The sequence below is a fragment of the Echeneis naucrates genome, chromosome 12 (assembly GCF_900963305.1).
Source record: "Echeneis naucrates chromosome 12, fEcheNa1.1, whole genome shotgun sequence".
Lineage (NCBI taxonomy): Eukaryota > Metazoa > Chordata > Actinopteri > Carangiformes > Echeneidae > Echeneis > Echeneis naucrates.
This window is the reverse complement of record NC_042522.1, coordinates 8,464,496-8,476,596: the sequence shown is the minus strand read 5'-3', so window position 1 is coordinate 8,476,596 and position 12,101 is coordinate 8,464,496. Positions and strand designations below refer to the sequence as shown.

Here is a 12,101-nt window from a genome sequence, read left to right as displayed (position 1 = left end):
TCAGGTCATGGGGCGTAGTTTCAAAATAACAGGCTGTTCCACTGCTCAACTTTTCTGATAAAAATGCTATTTCTAACCTGCAACTGGTGAGACCTTCTCCAATGTGTCCACCCACTCTTTTGATACAAAAACACTACCACCAGGCACATTTCTTACCTGCTGTCTCACTGACGACAAATTATTTTCTTGCATTTTACACAAGTCCCTAAGGGGAAATCTGAGGAGTGTTACCTGAGGATAGGCGACGCTGATGGAGAGGACATACGCCACTGAAACAGGAACAAGCCTCGCCTGAGCGACCTCGCTGCATGGGAGGAGCCAGTGAGCACTGGGGCTTCAGAAACCCTGCAATGAAACAGAAAAAGAGAATCAAGAGACAAGAATAAAGATGAAAAAGAAATAAATGAGAAAAATGTCTCCTAGGCAGTAGAGGATAAGCAGGGCTCCTCTGAGTATGTAACAACAATTGGACAGAGGCTGACAGCAGCTGAAAATGGTAAATGCTAAATTGAAGGCATTGTCTGTAGAGGCTCTTTTCCTGTTCATAAAGGGAAGAGAGAACAAGTAAAATAAATATAAATATATTGTTTGCAGCACTGTGCCACCATCAGACGCAGCCAACCTCTCATATTCAAAGCTCTGCACCAATGTGGACGTCTACACTAACCTACTCTCTGGTGACAAAATAGCATCTTGAGACATTGGACAGAACCTGCAGAACCTGCTGGGTGACACTGGCCTCAGGGAAGACAAGAAATGGTCAGACACAGGTCTGAGGTTAACAGCTCTTATGACTGCAAAATGGCAGATCAGGCCCAAGTGCCTTGAGGGGATGGACGAGGCCGTCTTACTGTCTGTCTCTGGGGTCAAAGAGGTCATTTTCAATAGGGAAGTCATTATCTGGCACAATGAAGCAACTGAGAAGGCTGAACCCCACTAGACCAGATACTGATCCAACAGTAAAGAAGAGCAAGAAAAACTTAATAGCCAAAAATAGCCGTAATTTGGGGAAAGGTTTCTTGTATTTTAGCACCTTGATTTATCAGTAATATAAAAAAATAAGTAGAAACATCGGATGCTGAAATCAAATAGACCATTTATTTATCATTAAATTGTAAAGATGTTCCAGATCAGATTCTGTAAACTTTAACCCTTACCATACTTGAAATGGCAGAGTGGCATTTGATTTCATGATTCACGCTGTAGCCTTCAGCCAAATTGGAAACTTCTGTGTGCACTGTGTGCGTTTCTCAGTCAGCAGAGGATTCACTCTGTCTTCATCGACCAACAGCTCATGCGGCTCTCACTGACATTGGCAGGTCTTTGCAAATCCAAACTTTATTCATTCCTCATGAGGACCTTTAGTTTCCCCGCAAATATCAAGAGCAGCAGGCAGTGGAGCCCCCGTCACTTTGCTCTGAGCTCAATAAAGCTCCTTTATTTCCACCATGAAAAGCATGTCACTCCAGATGAGTTTAGAGAATGACATTTAAAACAGGCAAAGGGATAGTGCATTAGTTCCCTGTGATAAGCCGTCTGAGATGCTGAAACTCTCTGCTAGTGAGGGTGTTCAAGTGTGAGTGTTGTTCCATGTGTATGTGCAGCTAGATGTGTGGGGGGCATTCTGCAAAGCTTTGATTAGTATTACAGATGAAGAAGGGACTGACAAGTCATGATTTAAACAGACTCTCTCATCAAACCAGAAGTAAGCACATATCTCTTCATGCTCTTCAACTCATTGATCCTGAGCACAATGCCACTATTGTTAACAAATGTTGGAAAATTATGACTGAAAAAAAAAAAAAAAAAAAGTCACTCTGAATCTCAGTTTTATGGTTATCATTATGAGGAATGATGTAATGGAAAGCGTAAATAAAAAACCATGACAATTTATGTTGGTGATTTGACATAATGGCTGGATGTGAGTGACAACTATATGTGTGTCTGTGCGCATGCATCTGTGAGTAAGCTGTATATTGGTTGTCAATCTTTAGGGATATCCATCACCCCATCACATACAGATTTGTGTTTCCCTCTTGGTTTTCTATCGACTGAAACCAATTCGGTGCGATTTGGCAAAGTTTGGTTATCTCCCATCATGTCATCACAATCAGAGCTCAAGTGCAAAAAATTAACCACATTCCAAGATACACTGATAAAAAGATGCTGAGATAAATGTACTTGTCCTTATGGGTATGGTGCACTAAGGCAATAGTTGCATTTGATGCTATTCTTTAGATAATCCAAAAGTAAGGGAATCATTTATATCATATATAAAGTAAAATGTAATTGAATTATTCAATAAAATTTCCATATTTTCACATTTTTAAGACGAACTAAACCAACAAAAAGGATGACTTAATTCAAATACGCAAGCCATCCCTTTATCATCTCAGTACCAGAATGTTTGAGGATCAAGAGATTTTGATCCAGTAAAGTGCTGCTCCATTTGCTTTATTCTGCCAGATTTTACCCGTCATTGCCAAATGAATCAATTCTCCAGGAACACGGCACATTCTTGGCTGTACAAAGGGGTCAAAGGACAAATAATGGACCACATGGCACTGAGCTCTGAGCAATGTCACTAAACATTAAGACAATAACATATGAGCCCAGTCTCCCAGTCAAGTTGGACTTTTCCTAAATCAGGAATAAACCAAGCAGACAGCAGCTCCTCCCTGAAAAGCCCAACCCTGCAAGCCATCTACTGGGATAACGTTCCCACGAGACAAGAGTAACGCTAAAGCATGGGCTTCAAACACTTGGAATTTAGACTAAAGCTTGAAGACAGAGCTAGAAAATGGAACAAATTAGTTTGAACCCGAACCTGACCTCACCATCTCAGAAAGAGAAACGTTATCCTTTTTTATTCTCAATGTAAACAAAAATGTATCAATTATAAAACAGATTTTTTTTTTTGCTAAGTTTGTGACAACACTGCATTTCTATGACATTCAGATTTTAAAAAAGAAACAGCTGTTATGTGAGAGCTGTAAAAATAATTGGGGAAAAAAAAAAACATTTGGGTGCGTGTCTTTTTTCTGTTGGCACCATAAATCATTTTCAGTGAAGGGCTTTACTTTTCATGCCTTGAAGTAAATGATGAAAGTCTGGCACTAGCATGGACGTGTATGAACAGGTTCAGGTAATGCTCTCATGAGTGGTAAGGTTGGTACATGTCTCAACATTTAATCGCCTCTGTCACAGTGCATCATTATGTCTTCACTGGTACTCTGTGGCAGGACCATGATTACAGAAATGTTTGATCTTGGTCTTTGCTTCTCAGCAGTCAAGATCTCATTGGCTTTAATAATTTCATGATCCAATCTTCTGAAGACAAGCTCAACCCCCCAGAACAGCAGATCAGCATTATCCTTTACCAGCGATCATAGGGCATCAGAGAAATGTAAACACGCTGGGGGTTTCCTCATTAAAGATAGGCTGCTAATGAAATTGCATCCAGCATTAACAACCTTGTGCTAATGAAGGCAAGCCTTTGAGATGTTCCGCTAATGAAGGAAGGCTTTTTTTTTATTGATATAAGGCTAATAAAAGAAAGACTTAATGACAAGGTTCTAATGAAACAAAGGTGTGTAAATTTGCCATTATAACAAAACCCACTGATAGCAGCCCAGCTGAAGTATTTTCATTAATGTACAATTCGCATTTATCACAGATACATCAGTGAAAACACTTCCAGACTTTACAAGACTCCACAAACTAAAGTCTTTGAAATACATTCAAGCATTTATGAGAGTTTAAGGGATTGCAGCCGAGCTCTCTTAAAGCATAACGATTGTTCGTGTCCCGTGTTGCCAGGGTGATCAAGCCCAAGGTCAAAGTTCATTGGGCCTTAATGCATCTCCCAGGTGCAATAAAAAAAAAAAAAAGAAGAGAAAAGAAAAAGCCTTTCCCACATGGGACTCAAGAGAATAAGGTCCTGGTATAGTGCACGGAAGGACAGGCCAGAAGAGGAGCCATCAATCCCCACGGTTACCGTCGTGAATGTCATTCACCTTTAAAGGTATGCAATCGCTTAGGACAAAAGACTTGACCATGACTGACCAATGAAGTCAGACCTAACTGTTGAGTGGTAACCCAATCACGAAGAACACACTATATTCAATAACTTTTACACAGACTGCTTTGCTTTACAAGACAACTTATAAGCAAGGTATAAAATTTATAGAATATATCAGTAACAAAAAACAAAACAAAACAAAAAAAAAACAATTCAAAGACCTCCCCTTCAGCTATTTCAGCTAATTGCTAAAAATCACTGAGAAATTAATTAATATTGAAAATAATTGAGGATTTCAAACATAAGCAATGCCACTGCTATTCTTTTTGTGACTATAATTTTTGTTTGTGTTTCATTCTGTTTTGCTATAAATGAAAGGTGCCAAGTGCAACACTCAATTATATTCTCGGTGTGGCCATTGTCTGTGATCCCATTACACCTACAGTTACCACTGATGAAGCCTGATGCGTTGACAACTACTTTCTCTTCAGTTCAGCACCCATCAGCTAACAGTGAAACATTTCTCACTTTGACTGCTGCATCCCTCCACGATCCCGATCATCTGGCCCTGCAGCCTGAGCATATCTCCTCTATCAGCAAACTGTCTTCCATTCTATTTGATGATATCCGTTTTGAAGGAGAAAAGGCCACATTTCAACATGCCTCTAAGCACTTAGTTATCTCAACCAGAGCAAAGACTGAGGAGATATATCACAAGAACAAAGCCAACACCATAAAGATTATTGGAGGCAGTATCTAGATGATGATCATACTGTCATGCCTACAAAACCAGCTTTGACAGATTTTATGTAAATCCTTTTGTTGTTTATGCACGTTTCTCTGTTCATCTAGACTGATTACACGCCATCTCACAGTTATAGAGCCACTACTGCAAGGTTCAAATTCCACCCAAAGGTAGACCATATTACAGAGCCCCTGAGGGGCAACAAGGAGTCAATCTAAACACATGACAAATAAGCAAGAATGGGTCTGTCCTAGGACATTAGGTGACCCCTCAAATGAGCTAAGGCTTTAGCTTTGAATGGATCTATGCAGTATGCTGTATATTTTACTCACCGTATTATGGCTGGGCGACCCTCTAGTATCAAGGTAAAGCAGATGTAGATTCTGCATTCAGAACCTGAATGCTAACCTGCATTCCATTGTGGCTATAGATTCTCCAGAGCCTTAATTTGATCTGGCTTGGATGAATTAGAGCAACATCAGGCACCTGAGGGCATCTTTTTAGTCCTAACGGAAGGTTAGACAAAATCTGCAGTAACAGATACCCATGAAGACCTTGGCTGGAAGACATAATTCTCAGCCTCAGCCAAAACAACAAAAGTACCAGAGGCAAAACTTCCTTAACAAAATGACGAGGTGGTTGAAGCCAAGAGTAAGGAGAAAACAAGAGCAACTGAAATCTGCAACTTGCATTTGTTTATCGTATCCAGACTCACAAAGGTAACTGCTGTTGAGGTTTGTGCAGGCAATAAAAAGTTAACTGGACAGCTTTATTGAATGACTTATTAAGCGACTGTGTTTTGCGAGACCTAAACTGAGGGGCTTTTGAAATGAACAAGAGCACCTTTCTGTAACTGCTGTTAAAGAAAAAAAAAATTCCTTCCAACTTTGTCTGAAATTGAGTCTGCACTTTCACACAGTTTCAGGATAATGAAAAAGGCAGTTACTGTGGTGTGGCATTTGAAGACATCTGTAGAAAAGGTAAAAGTGACAAAGATGTCCTTTGTAAAACTGTAATTTAACACTTTATTTCACTGAGTTTTATACAAAGCCTCCAAAAATGTTAATGTGATCCCATTCATTTAAATATTGGCTAAATACTAAGCAAAGTGAGTAGGAGACAAAACTGTAGTGATATGTTTTGAAAGTAGTGACTAAAATACATAGCCTATATATATATATATATATATATATATATATATATATATATATACACAGGCAAGGCATGTATTTATACACACACACACACACACTGAAGATAACCAGTTGAAAATATAGTTGTGGCTGTGGCAAAACTGTCACTTACAAAGCTCGACCCACAGGCTTCCTTCTAACCTTGTAAGTCCTGGTGCAAATAACCAACTCCACCACCTCTAAGTCACTGGTTTGGCTCAAACCTGACTGCCTCTAGATACGCAGTACACCTGCACATATAACAAGTGTGAGTTATGGCAAAAGTATTCTAAGAATGTTTAATGCTAAATGATGGATGGATGTATTTTGGCAGTGGCTTCATTGGTTCCCAGTCTCTCAGGTTCACTTTTCCCACAGAGATGTGCTCTCAGGATTGTAGCAAACATTACGGTGCCAGGGTTAAGCTTAGATGACACCAAGAGAGCGGTTCCTGATAATTTAGCACACTCATTTGTCTCACTTTCAGTGATGTGATAAAGGGGTGAGGTGGGAGGTGTGTGAGTGTTCATGTGAGTGCGTGAGTGTGTGTGTGTGTGTGTGTGTGTGTGTGTGTGTGGGGGGGGGGGGGGGGCAGTTCAAAGACTGTTTTGCATGTCAGAACCTTTCTCCAGGGGCAAACAGGGAAACAAGGGCCTCACTGCAGCCCTGCAGCCAAAGCAGCTCCTTGGGCAAATGACTCTAATCAAATTTGTGTGATTAGACTCAGAAAAAGCTGCGTAAAGCTGAGTAAAAGAGGTTCCTTTCACCCGGGAAGGGACACAAGGAAGCATTTAAAAATCTACTATCCCTCTGCTGATCGTTACAGTAGCAGTTCACATGACTGAATATCAGCAAACGCCAACAGCCTTTGGCACCACACACACTGGCCCTTTTCTCAGCTGTGAAATATCACCAGCAGAAAGGGGGAGGATGAAACTTTGTTTTATGCACTTCCTCCAATGAATCACTCGCGAAAATTCATCCAACAGATTTTAGCATTCACTTTTGCCTGCACTGCTATTTTTAGCCTTGATTAATGGGTGATTTGGTACAATTCTGGCCTCAGTTCACAGCCTCAGTTTTCCTTGATCATAGCTGACATTTCAAAGTGATCAAAGAGAATTACCTCCAGCCAAAAGTGTCAAAACAAAGCTGGACTTCACTGTGTGAAGATTATTCTGTGGGAGAAAAACATCAGTGCAAGGATATTCCAAGGCACTAAGTGAGGTGTGGTACAGTGTAGCGACCTGTGGCCCACTCACTGTCTATCTGAGCCCTGGTGGAAGGTCCTGAGGCACGCTTCCTGTTAGGCTGTTAGATTGACTCCACACGCCCACGCTCTCATCTCAACAGGAGCACACAGTCTCCCATTAACCTCCTCCTGCCACCTCAGCCTAGAACATCTCAAATCCAACATGCTGAGGATGTAAACAGGTACAAACACCCAAGGACAAAACATGAGGAAGGACTTGTGCTGCCACCCACGTCCTGTTCTTCTCCTCCAAACAATATGTTCTATAACTCTGACCCAGATACACCAATCAAGGCCAAAGTATGTTTAAGTCAAGATTTTCTACTCAAGCACTGTGGCACATGCCTACAATGACGACTTGACTCCACTGAAGAATTCTTTCTTCTTAGGGAAAGAATTACCTGCAATTCTGAAATAATCAGTAAAAAAAATGATGCATGATTAATTAAATGTTTCTAAGTTTCTGAATGCTCTAATTGAAAAAAAAAAGAAAAGAAAAAAAAAAAAAACTGCAGCACTGATTTTAATTTTCAAGCAGAGAAAAATGCATGGCAAAGTAAACAATAAGTTTAGTTAATCAGTTTTGTTATTTTTGCTATGAAAGGAAAATGCTATTCTGGTATATTTTTAGAAATTAAGGAGGCAGAGATGTGCCTTTTCAAAAACACATCAAAAGAAAACCACACAAGCATGTCATGGGAAGCTCTGTGCTTGAGTCTGCTATGTGAAACACAATGATATGAAGTAGTACATAATTCAAAACCTGAAACAAAAACATCTACCCCCACAGTTGCTCTGTATGGGTTTGCACTGCAAACCAGAACAACAATAAAAACACTGAAATTCATTATACAGAATAAGAATCACACAAGACAGACCGTTTGCCAAGCAGTTATAAAAACAGGGATTAAAGTTAAAGTGCACGATTTGGCTAAAATGCCGCTTTATGTTGGAGCCATTAAACATGGGGAATAGAGGGTTTTAAAACAAGTCATGTTGACTCCAGCCTGTTGACTGTCAAACTCCATTAGGGAGAGAAGTCCAGAAGCTAAAAAAAATTAGAATAATCCTGTCATGGATTTCAAACTTAGAGCAAATTTAATGTAAAGTCCACACCTCTGACTCCGTATTGCTGCATGATATCAAGCCAGGCTGGACTGAGAAAAACTTGTACAGGGAGACAGTTTACAGCATGCAGTCCAGTTTTGGAATGAAGAGTTTAGGCCAAAACAATGAGTGGAGACAACAGGACTATCTCACTGAGTAAACCTCCACTTATCAACACATCACATTAATATCATATCAGATCGTATCACATTACTGACTTGGCTCAGAAGTGCAGAACACTGTGATGTTTTTTAGTGTAACTCTTAACTAAATAAAAATAAACACACTTCCATCTTGGCATCTCGGCTTCAACCTGTTTCTTGTCCAAGGACAGTTTTGTGAGTCAAGACAAAGTTTCTGTTTGTGTGAGGCTAAAGGTAGAACACAGTCAAGAAGATCCTATACCTGCTTAAAGATCGAATTCACGTACATTTCTAGAATTTCTAAGGCCCTTTTCGCTTTTAACACAAGGACCTAACACAGTGTAGACACAGATCAAGATTAATTACTGTTACAGTGCCCACACTGTTTTCAGAAGACTAGTGGGCTTTAAAGTAGCTGACAGACAATTCAAAGAGCGATAGGTTTGAATTTAAGAACACTTCTAGGTTCTCTTGTTGCAGTGTTGGACGTGGTGTCTTATGTTCTCTTAACACAACTCAGCTTTACAATATATTGTGTAAGCTGATCAACAAAGAACGTCAGGATAAAATATATATAACTTTCAATAACCGATGTCTTTTTCTCAAAAACTTTGGGGCTTACATTTTTTCTTTTTCTTAAATTCACAAACTCAGGGATACCAAACACCCCAGGGAACCCTGAATCTAGGCTTTCAAAATACGCAAATATGTGAGGACTGAACTAATCCAGTTTACACATTACATAAATCTTGGTCTACAAAGAAGTTGTAAAAGAAAATAAGGTGGCATTGATTTTTCTTAACATCTGAAGTAATTATGGAAAAGCAAAGGCCTAATTAATCCTCAGCAAAGCTAATGGGCAAGACTCTCAACTTGCTCTTTGGCACTGCATGTTATGTAAAAATTATGAAACACTGCTGAAAGCTAGACCTTGCTGAGCTTTTAAAGGAAAACAGTAAATTATTCTTAAATCCTCCAAAAAGCAGATGGTCATGGAACTCAGGCCTTCATTGAATTCTCCCTCATACTACAAGAGTCATTGGTCAAAAAGACCTTAAATTATTTCCTTTCCAATGATGAAGTAACTGAAAAATGTAAAAGCAGACCCTGACACCTGGACATCACAGTCATATTGCAGTTTTTGTTATATGTCTATTAATTGTGCAACTGTGTGAGCAAATAGACAACTTTCATTTAGACTTACATTTGTTGAACATCATATGACTGGAGCCTTGCTGGTTTGATCAGCATTAAATCACAGTGGGAAATCCAAAAGATTAATCCAAACCATAATCGATGGCCCTGTGGTGGTGTTACGCAAGGCCCTTAGCCCTAACTGCTGCAATGCACCCGCTCGGTCAGCAGAGCAGACTGTGGTAATACTGGGCAGCTTCCAGGTGTCACTGTGTGTATATCAGTGTGACTGTGATCTGGGCATTCCTGCATCTCAGTCTTCAGAGAAGTAATAGCTTATCAAAGCTGATACACCATATCTTACAGGAACATAAAAAATAGCCTGTTTGGATCCCAATATAAATTGTGCAAAATTACTGACATGTGTGCAGTGCTTGCTGGGAGAGTGAGACAGCTGAGGCTGAGGCTTGTTATGGGTTACAGTATTATTCCAAAGCTGAGTGATCTCTTGTGCTCTTCAGGAATGGATACATGCCAAACATTCCAGGAGGCAACCACTTGAGCCTGTGACAAGCAGGCTACAGCTGCTCCTGCAGGGATGTTCACAGTCGCTACGGATCCCTGTGTCCATTTATCTGAGCATTTATCCTACACCTTTATGCAAAACCTTTATACCTTTGCATCCCACAAATATACGTAAGAAAAAGCATATTTATCTCGAGATGATTTGTCGGGTTCCTCTGACCACTCCTGCGAACAACCTTACTTTTGGCCTAAGTCTGAAAGGTGTTCATCAGAATACACAGACCACATATTCAACCTCTAGGATTTCCCATCAGACTGAAGAAGTAAAACGCTGTTTCCAAGTGACAGAAACATTGGGTATTAAAAAATATTTGAAGTACAAGTCAGTCAAAGCAATAGCCTTTCAAATTAATACACTAAAATGATCATGCGACTGTAACAGTAATCATTTTAATTGAGATGATGGTCTACATGCTGCAGCAAAACAGATATACAACACTTCATTTAAGTGGCTATCATTTTATTTTTCATTGGAGGGTGCCACAACAAGAGCAGGGACAAACTGCCCATGCACTGAAAGGAATCATTTTTCTTCAGGTAGAATCTCTGAAATAGTCAACAGCATCCATCTTTTGACTGTGTACATTTCACTGTAACACACCTGATCAACAATAAAACAAACCCAAGGACAGAAATCCTGCAGAATGCCGCTCTTGAAAATCAAAATAAACTGTGCCTGCCAAAGTAAAATCCGACCTTCATATGATAATGACATTTTTGAAACCGACGTGACTCTAACTGCGGGTAGAAATCCTGAAGATGTGGAGGATGATGACATGACTCATGACTTCAATGATACTCCACACTCCGCTCTGCAAGTGAATGTCATCTCCTTCATTTGCCAGATGCCTTATTTTTAAGTTTATATTCAGTATGTGGGGGGAGAGGGCAGAGTTATTGGCCTCATAGTTAAAGACATTAACACATCAGGCAGAGAAGGACAGATCCTTGGATCTGTTGTAAAAAGGGACAGAAATAAAAGACAGCAGCCAGCATGGGGGCGAAAACAAGAGAGAGGGAGAGAAAAGAGAGAACCACAAGTGAGGGAGGAATCGAGGGACACCAGTGAGAAAGAGAATGAAAGAGGGAAAAAAGGAGGAGAAAGAACCAGAGACGGAGGCAGACAAAACTAGGTCAAGTCATGTGACTGGGATAGACTGCAAGCAGGATTAAATATCCTACAGCATGTGGTCATTTACACAACAAATGTAGATTTCATTTTATAAATTATTTCTCTTCCACAGGGGATGAGGGTTGGCAAAGAGAGTGTGAGTCTACCCTGTATTCAGGGTTGGAAGCAAGGCTTTTCAGTGAGTACAAACGGAGCATTAGAGACTTGAGTGAGCCTTTCCCTCTGAGACAGGAAACAAAGCGAGAGCCTGAGATAGCATGGAAATGATCATAACAGGAGGGAGCATGGTTCCAGTATGAGACAGCTCCATTGTGACAGGCTAATGGCCATAACACACCCTGTCCATTATCCTGGATGAACACAAAGGACAGCAAAATATCAAAAAACAGAGACATCACATCAAGTGACAGCTCTAAATATATTGTCAATGCAAGCAAAATACACCAAATACACAAATTAATGAAGTCACTCAAATTAAAAATTCATCAAATGGAGGAAAATAATCAGCAACAATTATGATAATCAACTTAATTAGTTATTCAAAAAAAGAAAACGTGTCAAAACTCTCGACTTCCAGGCTCTTGGATGTGAAACCTTCCTGGTTCCCCAGCTCATCCATGATTAAGCCAATATATTTAGATTTTGGGCTGTTTACTGAGGATGGGATTGCAATTTCTCACATTAATTTTATATGTATTATATCGAACAAACAACTTATCAGTTTATTGAGAAAACAACGGACTGATAAAAAGATGATGAAAGAAATCTATAGTTGTAGCCCTAAATTGAATCCATCATTTTGTCAGATGA

The 12,101-nt window shown here is 39.8% G+C and overlaps 1 protein-coding gene across 4 annotated transcripts in view; it reads right to left on the bottom strand.

Annotated features, from left to right (window-relative positions):
- Nucleotides 1–12,101, bottom strand: part of rxraa (retinoid X receptor, alpha a) — a 98,654-nt gene that overhangs the window by 72,261 nt on the left and 14,292 nt on the right. For all 4 annotated transcript variants that reach the window (XM_029515094.1, XM_029515096.1, XM_029515095.1 and 1 more), the window contains exon 2: nt 232–345. In XM_029515094.1, the coding sequence (XP_029370954.1) occupies nt 232–345 (114 nt within the window). The remainder of the gene's footprint in view (nt 1–231; nt 346–12,101) is intronic.